This window comes from Amphiura filiformis, chromosome 17 (assembly GCF_039555335.1).
Source record: "Amphiura filiformis chromosome 17, Afil_fr2py, whole genome shotgun sequence".
Taxonomy (NCBI): domain Eukaryota; kingdom Metazoa; phylum Echinodermata; class Ophiuroidea; order Amphilepidida; family Amphiuridae; genus Amphiura; species Amphiura filiformis.
Window position 1 is genome coordinate 52,344,080 of NC_092644.1, and position 16,040 is coordinate 52,360,119.

General features: G+C 36.1%; 1 protein-coding gene across 4 annotated transcripts in view; it reads left to right on the plus strand.

The window, feature by feature from the left end:
- LOC140137955 (uncharacterized) overlaps positions 1–16,040 on the plus strand; it is a 73,584-nt gene that overhangs the window by 29,056 nt on the left and 28,488 nt on the right. For 2 of the 4 annotated variants that reach the window (XM_072159767.1, XM_072159768.1), the window contains exons 6-8: positions 324–425; positions 1,339–1,408; positions 1,618–2,580. The exons of the other annotated variants lie outside the window; for them this stretch is intronic. In XM_072159767.1, the coding sequence (XP_072015868.1) occupies positions 324–425; positions 1,339–1,408; positions 1,618–2,489 (1,044 nt within the window). In that variant the 3' untranslated portion in view covers positions 2,490–2,580. Of the gene's footprint in view, positions 1–323; positions 426–1,338; positions 1,409–1,617; positions 2,581–16,040 lie in introns of those variants that run through there. 4 annotated transcript variants of the gene reach the window in all.

The window sequence follows — 16,040 nt, forward strand, 5'->3', positions numbered from 1 at the left end:
TTATTACAAACAATTGATCAGTGCATTTTGTAGGAATCAAATCATTAATACAAGTGATTGATTCTTTTATAGCTCATTAAAATATACACAGCCAATGTGATTGCTTATTTCAGTAATTGAAGCCTTATAAGGCATTGATTGCTAAAAACAAGGCATCAATCAATATTGATCACTTATTAAGCAATCTGTTGCTAAGCGTGTGTACAAAATGTTTCTCAGCTCCCCTTTGTATTCAGGCAATATGAACATAGCATGCAACAAATCCCTTAGGTTAGAAAATATATGATTGTGGAAATTAAATGGTTGCCCCATCCCCATTACAGATATCCAAGAATAATGTTGTCCAATTCGCAAGTCAACTTCAAGAAATCCACCAAAGTATGGCATCAAGCTTGTGTGGAGGAGACACAGGGTGGCACATTAAGGTAGAAACATCGGCTACGGTGTCATGCACAGATTTGGTTTAAAATGATACAGGATGTGTAGTTGGGTGAGAAAAACTTGCCTGCCAAGTTTTAATTTTTGCCAACAAAGCATTTTTGAGTTATGCCATTTTTTATCATTAGAAAGCCCCATTGACTTTGCACATAAAGTGGTTTTGACACTAAGCCTTGTTCACTAAAATTGGTAAAAGTTTGAAAATGGATACTATGTTTAAATATTATTTTTTCTCCTTTCTATCCCATTTATAGAACTGCTTTTTGGATCTTTTTATTACAAAAATGTTACCAAATAATATTAGTGACTTTTTTCCAATATATTGGTCAGTAATATAGGGGATATTTGAAGGTGATGTTAGTACTTGCTCAAATTTTCTTGATTTGATCTAGAAACACTGAATGACCCAATTTCATAATTATTGTCTGAGCTAACCATAGGGCCAATTATAACAAACAAGGTGTCATATGAAAGGTTATTAAATTTAGAAACTTTTCTCGCCAGCTTTTTTTAATAAAGTGTTTCTATTTTAAGTTATGGGTGTTTCTAGATTTCCCTAATTTAAAAATAGAAAAAATGATTTTTCTCAAAAAATAAACACTTTATCCAAAAAATCTGGCGAGAGAATTTAGATATTAGGCTTATTAACCACCCCACAAACTATGGAGACCATATCACATTCCCTCTAGGCTAGCAATAATTATTAGTAGAAAAAATTAGGGAATTTTCAAAAAATAAAGAAAAACATAAGAATTGTTTAAATTTTCATGAAACATTAAAAATCAGTGGAGTAAAGACTTATCTTCAATTGGTTATATATTTGAAATGGATACATAATTCTGATTTGAAATAGTGGCTATTTTCCTGCATGGGTCTATTATCCGATGCTCCTACCTTAAGGAGGAACCTATCAATTCTGACAATGATGATGTAGATACTGATGCTGAGGGCACTGTAGTGTCAATACAAGGTAGGATTTTGTTCATATAGATTTGGTATTGAGAGTTTGGAGAAATATAGATTGACTTAAATGGTAGCTTGCTGTATTTTGGCCTATACTAAATCAAACAATTTGTACTTTAAGAATTGAGATACTGCAATAAAGGGAACAAAATGTATTTACTAGTACGGGTCTGTAATATTAGAGTCATTATCAATCATTGTTTTTGTCAATCACAGATAGAGATGAGGAAACCATGACAACAACAGAGGAGGGAGTGTGTTTGGAGCAACTACTAAGTCATTCAAATCCAGCAGCATCTAGTGAGTTGGTTGAGATACTGAAACATATCAAAACTGCACAGAATAATATGAATGACTCACTCAGAGACTTATCAACAGTGCTAGGAACTCTTACAGCCACCGTTGATGACAATCTCAATAAAACTGAACTGGTGAGAGAAGCTCTGAGACTGCTTAATCAACAGCCTAGGATGGCTCAAAGTTCTACCCATCATGCTCAAGATATTCCTTCAACAAGTGGGGTAGTGCAAGAAGCAGACCATAGAGGCGCATCAACAGGTACCAGTTATCAACAGCAAGTGGGTGAACATGAAACTCCTGAAGCAGCATTATTAGAAGCCTCCACTCCAGATCTTCCTATTCCAACAACAGGTGTGTCATTCACACCTAGGTGCATGGATGGACCAACTCCAAATAGCTTCTATATGGGAGGTGTCAAGGATTTTGTTCGATCAAAGGCAGTTTACTATGAATGTATGAAAGAAATTCAGGGTTATAAAAAGACAAAGACCAAACCTGAAGATTTTGGACGATTGTTGTGTCTGGCTATGCTCAGAAAAGAATTCAGTGCGGAAGATCTCAGAACAAAGAATATTACCGGAAATTCAAAGACCGCTGATAAGAAGAAATTTGTGGTGGGAAAGCTTGATCAAAGAAGGCTTAAGGCCATTTTTGACCAAGCATCGATGCAATTCCCAGAATTTGTGGACCAGGTGATGGACACATCAAGCAAAACTACCCGTGCCATACAAGAGATTTGTAAGAGGGCCCGGAAGCATAACAAGCATCAAAATTTAAAGCTGACTTGAACCATTTATCATACAAATAATTGTTAATTTTTCCATACTACCTTCTCTTGCCTTGTTCAGTAGCATACGTAGAAGTCTGTGTTACTCCCAGTATCACATTAAACGATGAAAATGTTGTAAATCTTTTGCTCCAAGTGCATGTTTTTGTTATTTGATTCTAATCTCTACATAAAATACTTAAATAAAGTAATCTTGAATACATTTTGCATCATACCTTTGTCCTTTATTCATTTTATTTTACAAGTGAAGTTAACAGCATTTTTTTAAAGATATTATCTGGCAGGGCCTCTGATATTATGGGTAATATCGACTGCTCGGTGCCAGAAGTGGGTAAGTGCATGCAATAGCTGCCCTTGATAATTTACACACAGTATATTGTACTCATTTATGCATGGCAGTTACACATGACAGCTATTGCACTTACCTGCTTCTGGCACTGAGCAGTCGATATGTGCAATTGTGTGTAACTCGCAAATGCAATGTCCAAATCAACTGACATTATAAACCCCTCACTGAATGAATTGAGCTGTCCTGCTACCCCATGTATGTCAAATGTTCTTCATTCACAAGATCTGTGGAAAATGTATATACTAATCCTACATAATAGACAAATTGGATTGCCTCAAGAGCAATCACTTCATGTGTATACTGTAGACAAGAAATATTTAATGACTAGCAACCAATTGCTTAAATAAGGCATTGTAGTCACTTGATTACAAATAAGCAATCAGTGCATTTTTTCAGGAATCAAATCATCAATACAAGCAATTGATTCTTGAGCTCATTTAAATATACACAGCTAAGATGATTGCTTATTTGAGTAATTGAAGCCTTATATAGCATTGATTGCTAAATACAAAGTATCAATCAATATTGATCACTGATTTAAGCAATCAATTGCTAAGCTTGTGTACAAAATGTTTCTTGGCTCATGCAGTTGAGTTGCTGAGAAGTAACTGGGAAAACCCATAACTGGTACATGGCATATGCTTGTGCAAAAACCTATATATACTTTTTATTTGAGTGAGGCAATCATAGCATGCAACAAATCTCTTTCTTAGATTAGAAAATATATGACTGTAGAAATTAAATGGTTGCCCCATCACCATTACAGATATCCAAGAATAATGTTGTCCAATTCGCAAGTCAACATCAAGAAATCCACCAAGGCACGACATCGAGCTTGTGTGGAGGAGACACAGAGTGGCACATTAAGGAGGAACCCATCAATTCTGACAATGATAATGTAGATAATGATGCTGAGGGCACTGTAGTGTCAGTACAACTTGTACTACAAGGTAGGATATTGTTCATATAGATTTGTTATCAAGAGATTAGAAGGAAAAAATGAATTATTTTATCACAAATGATTTGCAATGGTATAGCTTGCTGTGTCAATCAATTTCTATTTAAATTCAAGATTCTTCAATAAAGGGAACAAAATGTATAGCTAATACTAATACTGGAAATTTTGGAGTCATTATCAATCATTGTTTTTGTCCATCACAGATAGAGATGAGGAAACCATGACAACAACAGGGGAGGAAGTGTGTTTGGAGCAACTACTAAGTCACACAAATCCAGCAGCATCTAATGAGTTGGTTGACATTCTGAAGGATATCAAGAACGCACAGAGTCACATCTCTTCAACTGTCGGTCACATGAATGACTCACTCGGAGACTTGTCAACAGTGCTAGGAACTCTTCAAGCTACCGTTGATGACAATCTCAATAAAACTGAACTGGTGAGAGAAGCTCTGAAACTGGTGAATCAACAGCCTAGGATGGCTCAAGGCTCTGCCCAACATGCTCAAGATATTCCTTCGACAAGTGGGGTAGTGCAACAAGCAGACCATAGAGGCATAACAACAGGTACCAGTTATCGACAGAAAATAGATGGACATAAAACCATAGCATCATTATTAGGAGCCCCCAATCCAGATCTTTCTATTCCAATATCAGGTGTGTCATTCACACCTAGGTGCATGGATGGACCAACTCCATATAGCTTCTATATGGGAGGTGTCAAGGATTATGTTCGACCAAAGGCAGTTTACTATGAATGTATGAAAGAAATTCAAGTTTATAAAAAGACAAACTTGACAAACACCAAACCTGAAGATTTTGGACGTTTGCTGTGTCTAGCCATCATCAGAAAAGAATTCAGTGCGGATGATCTCGGAACAAAGAATGTTACCGGAGTTTCAAAGACCTCTGATAAAAGAAGGAGAATCGATTTGGAAAAGCTTGATCAGAGAAGGCTTAAGGCCATTTTTGACCAAGCATCGATGCAATTCCCTGAATTTGTGGACCAGGTGACAGACACAGCAAGCAAAACTGTCATTGCCATACAAGACTTGTGTAAGAGGTTCCGGAGAACATATCAAACATCAAAAAAGCTGCCCTGAACCATTTGTCATTCAAATAAAGGTTATTTTGTTTCCATTCTTTTGATTGTAGGTGTGTGAAATTTTTCATGTTGGCAGACAAACAATATTGACAACAAAAGGAGTTTAAAGGCACTATCATTGATTCCCACAAATGAGTAAAAATATTTCTTTTTAAAGTTAAGGACAGGTCCATACAACCCATTCCCTCCACACATTTGACATTTGACTAAAGATTACCTAAGCAGTTGTTAAAAGATGATGTATTGTATAAATTTGATCTAATCTCTGATATGATATACTTGGTCCAAAGGGGAAATTTAACTTTTTTTTTACCATTACTATAACTTGCTCAGTACAATCGCAAGATTTGGGTGCCGTTTATCAGGCCGTAGAGCGACCCCACGTCATCATACGATGCTTGGCGTATGTATTGCGCTGTAATGCGAGACTAGTGCGGAATACGCGACGCCGCTAGCAGTCACGCGCAACAGAATACGTGAAGTTGTAAACAAGTTTCGTTCATTTTATAATGAGGGGAGTTTTTATGACGGTAACTTAGTTTTTGCATTAAATTTTGCATTAAATTTGTTTACAGTTATTAAAATAATATTTAACTGACTAAGAATGAGAATAAGCGATAGGAATTTTTATTTTGCCTATCCTCTACCTATGATAGGCGACAGGCAGGTCCAATATTTTTTATCGTAGTGGATACCGGCGCGCCGGCATCCACTACTCAAAATATTGGACCTGCCTGTCGTCTATCACACGGTAGAGGATAGGCAAAATAAAAATTCCTATCGTTATTCTCTAAATAAAGGCAGTTGATATTGAAATAGGAATTTTCTCTCTTGACTCAAATGATTGAGAATAATATTGTTCATATGATTTATTGTGAGTGGCCTTTTGTTACTTGTTCTTTATTTTCAATTCTTGTTTCTCTCTTTTCTTTCTGTAATAGGCCACCATGGTTTTATACCTTTTAACCAAACTTGAGCATTTTGCTTGAGTCTGGACCTAACAGGACTCAAGTGGGTCTCTGCACAGAGCAACCATTTAAACAAACAAATGATATGTTAAAAACAACGAAACAGGTTTTGTGTAAATTAGTCTGACATAGGATATAATCATGATAATTATTGGGCTTAGGGCTCATATTGAAATACCCTACCACGTTTTCACACAGAAAGAAGGCAGGATTCCCCTCGCTAAGCGTGCGCCTCAGGAAAGCTTGGTCATAAAACGGATGGATGATATGCATCAGTGATACACCCTGCCCAGGATTTTAACAAAAGGCTAGCACAGGAAAGCTGCAGGATGACGCACACCTTCCTGTGTAAGGGAATTTCAATATGAGCCCTTATAAATTGCATGAGGACAATAGGTTGTATTGAAAGGGTAAAGTAATTGTGATTTGGTCACCAAATATTAAATCAAAATATATAATTAGGCAAGAGTGTAAAATATCGGTATTTAAATGAAATGGTACAAGTACATATAGGTAATTTTGACTACTAATGAATGTGACACCTAGGTGGCATATTTATGAACATGTATGTTTTATATGCCAGTAGACAAATGTCAGTCCACATTAACAATGCATGATATTTTTGAATACGAGTTGCTTGATTATATGAGAAATAAACCAGCACACTATGAGATGTGGGGTGTGTTTGTTAAATTGCAGTTACTTGTGAATCGTCTGTCAATTTTGCTTCAATTTGGAGCTTGCAAGCATAATTATTCCGTGTGCACGTTGGAAACTTCATTTCATATCTTCAATAGAGTGGTCAGGGAATAGAAGAGTATCTTTCATTATACATGTAGATGGCAGGCAAGTCATATGTGGCATCCGTATTGAATGATGGTATTTATCCCTAACCCAACTGAGTCTCACTAAAGCTCACTATTAAAACCACTCTGCGTGCATGCATTCCATGTGACCTGATGATGCAATCAGCCCAAGTCAAATATACCCAGGGTATTGCTGCCCAGGGCAGCCAAACCTCGGTAGCTACATGTCGGTGATTGTGTGCGTGGCATGCGAGGGGTACTGGGTTCGAATTCCGGGGTAATAAGTGACTTCTTTCTTCACCTTCTCTCCTTTTTCGTTCCTTCTTTCCCTTCCGATAGCAAAAAAACACGGGTAGGGTTAGGGCTAATATGCATGTTTTTCCTAGATTTAGGCCTTGATCTCTACCGCTTTTCTGATTCTTTTCAAAAAGGGTTAAATCCTAGGATTTGAATATTGTGTGAACTGATGTTATGCTGCAGGATATAGTTATCCCTTACATGGGGAAGGAGTGGTGGTTTTGTGCATTCTTTCAGCTGTGCCAAATAATAATCTGGTTTCACTTTTGGTAGTTGAGGTTTGTACTACACAATGGCACAGAGTGTTGGATCTTCCTGTATGGTGAACAAGGAAAATGGTATTGGCTGGTCACAGTGGTGTCTTTTTTCACATTCTTCATGATGATGATTTGTTGTCATCTGATCCCCGGGATCTGATCATGTCATTCATTTAATTACTATGCTGCATGAAAATATAGTCTACAGGTTGGTGATAGCAATTTGGTTTATCATCCATACTGCAGGTACAAGATATTGTAGCCACAGCCTGTGAGGTGTTGAATTTGACTCCAACCCACCTGCGCATACTTCAAGTACAACACAAGGTTGCAAGCAAGATGCTTGGTGCCCTGATGCAGAGACAGTGGGGCAAATTGACCCTGTCTAACAGCAGTGTCTTTGGGTCTAGGGTTGCTGTTAATAAGAAGGACGCAGGGGCAACTACACGGCTACCACCTGTGGAATTTGGGGCCATAAAAGGTAGTTATTATGGAATGTATACCTTGTAATTTTTTATGTATAGGAGATGAATGCTTTGGACTAGTCTTGGCCTTCAAGTAAATGGTTTAAAGTTAATTCTTCTGTAATTTGGATGATTTATTTTTCTGAAGGACCATAATTCCAAAATATTGCTAGGTTTCATTACTCCAAAGTTGAAAGTTCATAGTTGAAAAGTCAAGGGGATATTTGGAAATACAAACATACTGATGTCATGACTATGTTCTTGAGGCCCCAATGGACATATGAATGTCCTTTGTGCCATCCTTACTTCAAGTTGGCGATGCTTGCTTTGTGCCCATCTGATATTGAAGACATTCTCTTGATCACTAGTGTTATTTCAAAGAAATACAGCAGTTTAGTTCTTGCCTTGTTGCCAGTCATATTCAACCATGTCAGACTATTTTGCTATAAACCTTTTGGATTAAATCATGTTATGTGGTGTTTTATTTTCAGCTCTTGTGGCTTATTTCTTCCCGGATACAAAGGAAACTGAAATGCACAGAGCCGCCAATGCAAAATGTTCAACAGCTCGAAGGAGCTTAAGGAGCTTCCAAACTAACCCAACTGGTTGACACATAAAATACTTTACCTTATAGTTGAAAACTCTATAATTTGCATCTGCCACATGTTAACTTTAAACCTGTTGGATGCACATGGTATGGGTAGGGGTGCCCTATGATAAGTAGCCTACCAATTCCAGGGAAGGCACACAAGGTGTGTGGGAGCCTGTGGGTGTGGAATTTGCTAGAGATAGTATTTATAGAATAGAAAAATTTGCCTTTTGAGAGCCAGGTTTTTATTGTTGTATAGTTTCTTACATGTACATTTAGTTCTTTAGAACCACTGGAAGCTGAACGTTTTCATCAGGACTGTTGTTGAAACATATTAAGTAGGAAAAATTTCATATTTCTAGTCCAATAATGCAGTATACTGACTGAAAGTCTTGCAGACTTCTTTATCAACACTATTGTTGTTTTGTCAATCTCTTGTTTACCGCAGATGGTACTGGTTGCTCTGCAACAGAGTTGCCAGTTCGTTTTTCCAAGAAGATCATCAAATAATACAATCTTAGTCACAGATTTGACATTTACTTGGAAAACAACCTGGCCACCACTGTCAACCAGTATCATCCCCGGGAGTATCATCTGCTGCAGACGTCACAATTACTGGTCTTGAGTAATAGAGTTACAACACTGCACTGCCTGAGTTCAAGACTTCCAGGGCTTTAGTTATTTGGAAAATATTGGCCATCAAGAAATGGGGGTTTAGGGTCCAGATTGATGTGATGTTATGAAGATATACTTAAGCAATTGAATATATGAATACAAAAGCCACCCAAGTCCATACTTTGGCCAAATTGAGTTAAGCATGGGAAAGTGTTGCTATACATAGACCTGTCATATGTGAAAAATAGCATGTATGAAAGAATCAACCCAAGTCCATGATTTGAGTCTTGTAACACATTGATTGAAATCCAGTATGTATAAAAGTCCACTTGTAACATATTCATTGCTGGAGAGTGACTTTTGAAAAAAGAATGGGTTTAATCAAGGAAAGTGTGTGGTTTATATTACATGGCAGAATGCTTATCAATATTATACATAACTGTGTGCTTTATTTTGTATTATCTTACTAGTGGTAATCTCATTCCAACATTATTGTCTTTGTATATGATTCAAAAACCACCCAAGTCCAGAAGTTAAAATGAACCCCGCGAAGTCCCTGAAATGCTAATCGTCATACCTAATACAGTTTATACCCACCCATTTGCACGTACAACTTACCATATTGACCAGGTAAATCTAAATGAAGGAATTAAAATGATACACAGGTTTTTTTCTCAAAATCACGTCCGATGGACTTAGGTGGGTTTTGGATTCATGTATTCAATTGCTCAAATATTATTGGGGAGGCCATTGCTGCCCCACTTGCTAAGGCCCAGATGAAATCACAGTTGGGAATCTCATCCAGTCATGATTGCATATACTTTCAAATATTTTTGGCATGAACTGATACAAACAATTATGCATACATGTTCTGTAAAACACTTAAATTTTGTGGGTACTTTACCAATCAAATATCCTTGCCAAGCTTGTTACTATACTAATAGCAATGGTCCAAATATGAAAGGTTTATTAATTATGCATATCAATAATGGTGAAAAAAAGGCCGAAATTAGTGTAGCTTGTCATTTGCTGAACAAGTAAAGATACCTGCAAGAGTTATGATACTATAATCGGCGAATTCGGTACTGAGACAAATATATACCTCTAGTCACAGATGCTATGTGTCTTAAAAGTGTTTCCTTTCTGTTCTTTCTTGCCTGTTACATTTTGTGCGCTTGTTCTTGTTTCATTTTGTGCTCTTATTGGTTGTAGTTTTGCTTGCACCTAAAGTTTTGTGTTCAATGTGATAACTAAGTGATACACTGCAAGCTGAAAGCATATCAATTTATTATCATCTTCGCAGAAAGCCAGTGCTCGTGACGTTGATGATGATTTCTGGAGAACAAGGCCACAGTTTGCTCCACGTGTGATAACAATGCCAGCATCATCAGGACAGTTTCTTCTGGGAGGCTTTTCAAATTTATCACGGAGCATCAAAGAATATAAACAAGTGCTGAAGAAAGTGTCATTCTACAAGAATCCAAACAACAACGAAAATGGACGACTCTTGTGCATGCAACTTCTGCGACAGGAATACTCCCTTGCCGAACTCGCTACGAAAAACGTGACTGGCTTCTCTCGAGAAAGGACAGGATATCGGAAAATCACAATGCCCAAGTTGGATGAGACTATCTTAGCTGCTATTTTCACGCAGGCAAAACATCAGTTTCCAGGTTTTACAGATTGGTTCACGCATAAAAGATGCAAAACGGTGACGTCTTTGAATGATTGTTGTAAGAAAGTCCGATACAGTTTGAATCCTGATGGGAAAAAGGAATCCTATTATAGTCTTACAAAAGATGATGCTGGGTTTTAGTACTTATGATTGATAAAAGAGACAAAGTTGCATATATATTCGAATAGGATTCATTAGATGCTTACTCGGACAGCTCATACAAAAGAAGTTAAATGCTGAAGTTGGTTTTGAGATACTAAAGTTAAAGTTGACACATTTCTTTGCTTTTAATTGCTTTGTTTGTTATTTTGATTAGTTTTTAATTATGAAATTATCTTATTTTCGGAATTACTGCATGTCACTTCAGTTTTGATGAAAATTTCCAACTATTTTTGCTTGAACAAAATTGTTTAGATTGAGAGAAATTTGTTCAATAAATCATTCATTTTGCTTGATGGCTTAATGTTTTTGCTTCTCCATAAATATAGAACATAGGTTTCTAGCCTGTTGCCACCCCAAATGTTGTCACAACCCTGAACAAAGTTACAAACAACCCTGAACAAAGTTACAAAATAATAAAACATGATATAGGGGTTCAAAGACTGCAATTTAATTTAAAATAAAGTATAATCTGTATTGGGACATGTGACACAATTTGACATTGGGTTGGAAGATATCTATATTCTAACTTCCAACTCCTGTATAGGATTTACAGATGCTATGTTAACCAAAGAATTAGAATGCAGAATACATGTTCCACTAAGGTTGCAATGGTTCAGAGTGGGTAAAATTATGTTCCTCTTGATGTAGTGTGTGCATGTGCAAATTCAAGCTCATAATTTGTGCTGACAATAAACTTATCTACAGGATGAGTATGTTTTGTTATAACCAAAGTAATAGAATCATGATGAAGAATTATATGTATACTCCACCAAGAAACTGAGGCAAGAGTCCATGTTCCTCAAGAGCTCTAGGGTAAAGTAGTGTTTCTTCTGCTGATGTACATGAAGTACAGTGGAAACTCATTAACACAAAGTTGTGCGGAATTCAAATTTTACTTCTTGTTATCAGGAGTTCGTGTTATCCAGTTCTAATAACATGTGAAATGTATGCTTGGGAATATAAAACATACTTCTTGTTATCAGGAACTTCATGTTAAGAGGGTTCGTGTTAACAGGTTGCCACTGTATATACATTTGTGTTGATGAAAGCTGCAAATACTATAAGGGAATATGCAAACTGTGGCACCTCTTTATATTTTCTTAGATATGTGTTCTTATATACATCAGACTGATCAGATTTTATTTCTTGTAAATATTGTGTCTTTGCATGGAGCAGATAACCAGCAAATACAACACTGGGAACCAATCAAGTACCGGTACTCCATCCACAGCAGATGTCTTCACACCACGTATCATAAGCATGCCAGAACCAGGAAATATTTCCTGGGTGGAAACGATTCTTTTGTCAGAAATATCAAGGATTATATAATGCTGTTAAAGAAAGTTGCAGTGTTAAGATCATATGCTGATAATGCAGAACGTGGCCGGAAACTGTGTGGACTTCTTTTGAGACAAGAATTCAGTAAAGAAGAGCTTGCTTCAAGTAATGTCACTGGGTTCTCTCGAGATCAAAACAAGAGAACCATACCTATAGCTAAATTGGATCCAGTAGTTGTAACAGCTATATTTAGTCAAGCCCAACACCAGTTTCCAGGTTTCACAGACAGATATCTGATGGAAGGAGTTAACAAAACGTTTAAATATTTGAATGATATATGTAAAAAAACAAGGCAAGAGATTGGGAGATCATATACTAATTCACTGAAATTGAAGTCACTTGAAAATTAGTTTGTAGCTCACAAACTGAAAACAGCTCTAAGGCTGATTATGGTTTACTTCTACGAATGATGCATCATTGATGCTATTAAGGTTTATGGTGTGTATTGGTCTACTGTGATCAGATAATTACAGTTAAGTGTGCTGAGGCTTGTGGATGCATTTCGCATTATTAATTACTGCTTTTTTTATCAAGTGCATACAAGTTGATTATCAGGATTTGAACAAGATTATATAATATGGCCCCGTATTTGGAGTGATAATGCTGTAGGGCTTTTATGGTGCAAGTATTTTGCTAGTCTTTGATGCAGCATGAAAAACACTGTCTAACCCAGATACATTATTACATACAAGTTGTGGGTGCATGTGGTCCAGAGAGAGTTAAATATAGTGCCCCTGCTGAATGCAAATTGTACAAGCTTATTTAATTCATTTTTGCTGATGATAAAAGCTGAAATTACCTTTTTTAAAGCCATATTGTAACATTTGAGTATAACACCCTCAACGTTTTTCAAAATTCTGATTTAACATGATTGTAAACTAACATACCCAACCAAAATCAAGGCTTTAGGTGTTGATAGTTGTGACAAAATCTGAGATTTTGAATAAAATAACAGTGTATGTTGTTGAATTACCACAACTGAAATATTAGTCAAATGGGTACACTACTACATACATGGTGTGCTGGAAGGTCATAACACAAAAGATGCCGATTTCAGTTATGATGAACATAGTGACACGCATTTGCGACACAAATGTTCGTGTATGCGCTTGTATTAAATACTGATTTTCTGTGTTTTGTCTCACTGTTCACATCAAAATTAAAAGGAGACATATCTGACAGTGAAAACTAACATTTTGTTGAAAAGAAATGCAATTCTATGCCTTATGGAAATATTACAATATGGCTTTAAGCATAAATAGAAATGTGCTACACTTTCAACATATTAGTGATTCTATTCAAAATACACACTACCCCTGTGGAAGATTTGGGAAATACCTTCCACAGGGGGAGTATGAATTTTAAATGTAAGGGTCATTATTCACAATTTTCAAAGTGTATCAATGTTGACGGAAGTAAATGAATTTTGATGATACATATACTTAAATGTATGGAATGATTCTGTGGTCAGAGGAAATTTAGGGTGGTGCTTGTATTGAAGATGGGGACAAATTTGGGCAACGAGGGAAGTTGGCTCATGATTGATTTACATGTAGGGTGCCCGAACTGATTTGATCAATTCCCTCACATTATTCAAGGCCTTCGTTTATGGGACCCTATTGGAAATAAGCTTACACAGGTAGCCATGCTTTATGGGTCATCTTGCCATCACAGTTAGTTTGATGTATGTAACAATGGGATATATTTTTATGTTGTGTGGCATTGAGGAAAATTATTATAATATTTTTTTGTGTTGTGTGGCATTAAGGAAAATTTATAAGCCTTTTCTAGTGTTTTGTGGTTTTTTTTCTTTTCTATTTCACATGTATACTCATTTATCTTTGTATCAGTTAATACCGAAAAATAAAATATATATCTAGATATCAATGTGTCAAAGATTTTCTCTGGTCTCATTATTTGAGATAAATATTACACAAACTAAATTTGAGTTGTTCTTTATGTCAGCTATTAGCCATTCATAGTACATACATGCATGCACACGTATGTATGTAATCAGATAAATCAGAATGATAATATATTATTTCTTGTAAATATTGTGTCTTTGCATGGAGCAGATAATCAGCAACTACAAAACCTGGAACCAATCAAGTACTCCAGATGCCTTCATACCACGTATCATAAGCATGCCAGAAACAGGGAAATATTTCCTGGGTGGAAACGAGTCTCTCAGCAGAAATATCAGGGATTACCAAATGCTCTTAGAGAAAGTTGCAGTGTTGAGATCATGTGATACTGATGCAGAACGTGGCAGGAAACTCTGTGGAATGCTTCTGAGAGAGGAGTTCAACAAGGAAGTTCTTGCTGTAAACAATATCACTGGAGTCTCTCGAGATACCAATAAACGTTACATAACAAGAACTAAATTGGATCCAGTTGTAGTTGCAGCCATATTTATTCAAGCACAGCATCAGTTTCCAGGTTTCAAGGACAGGTATCCGATGGAAGGCAGAAAGTCAAATAAAACAATTGAATATTTGAATGATATATGTAAAAAAGTAAGGTATGAAATAAGACCATCTTCTAATTCATGAAGTAAATATCCAAATTGGATCCAATATAGTAGTAGCAGCATTCAAGCCCAGCATCAGTATGCAGGTTTCAAGGACAGATGTTCTGCTGAATGCTGAAAGCAGAAATTCAAATAAAACAATTGAATACTTGAATGATATATGTAAAAAATAAATACAAAATTGGTAGACCATCTCCAAATTCATTGAAAATGAAGTAACTTGAATTATCCAAATTGGATCTAATATAGTAGTAGCAGCCATATTTAGTGAGGCACATCATCAGTTGCTGGTTTCAAGAACAGATATCTTATGAAAGACAGGAAGTTGAACAAAGCAATTAAATATTTCGGCACCAGAACCAAATTTGTTTGATCTTAGGATCGACCATCGATGCTTGTTATTATTGAACTAACAACTAATTAATGAGAATTAATGATAACTTTATATTGGTCAATATATCAATGCATGCAGAAGATTCATATGTTATCACAATTAGCAATAGTAAATGAATTGGATTTTATCAATAATAAGAATCAATCAAGCGTCGATGGAAAGATCAAACTCATTTGCCTTTATATTGCCTTTACTGATATGTAGAAAAGAAAGGTACAAAATTGATAGACTATCTTCAAGTTCATTGAAAATGAAATAGCCTGGGGGGAAAGAACTTTTTGAGTAAACAACTTAGCTAGGCACAAGAGGGTTAGCACCTACCTGTATAAAGAGCTCTGTCCTTCCTTGAATGGGTTACCTTGTAGTTGCACTTATATGTATATTGCACACATTTGGAGTTCTGATCGTTCATAAAACTTCCAGGGCTGATTTTCTGTTGCAAATTTGCTCTGAAAATGACAAATTCTGTGACTTTGTGGAACATTGTCTCACCATTCTGGGTATCATATTGATCTTGTCTAACCGGATTGAACTATACTCACCACACATTGCTAGTGCTGTATTATCCTTAAATGTGTCTATGATCAAGAAGAATGGGTCACATGTCGACTTGGTTTTATGTTTCTAAAGAAACTGAAAATCCCATGTTGATTTGACTTCTTTGTGAAGTTTTGTCAATTAATCAATCGCTGAAAATATAAGATAAAATGATTTGAACACTTTCTTTGTGAATATCTCAAAATTATTTCTGAACACAAGTCAATTTAGCTGGTTGCAAAACACCAGTAAAGCAGTCCCCCAATCATTTTGGTCATGATCAAATGATGGGAAAATTTAGTAAAGCAAGTTTATTTAGTAATCATTATTAATTAATTAATTATGTTGGTTGAAAATATTATCAGCATGGACTGATGAGACTTTGCAAAAGACTAGTTCTGTCATAAGCAAATGAGAAGCAAAATCTCACTAATGTCACTGGACTTTTCAGACAAAACATGCCTTATAGGGTGTTTGTGGCATTCAAGCCCAACACTTGCACATATACT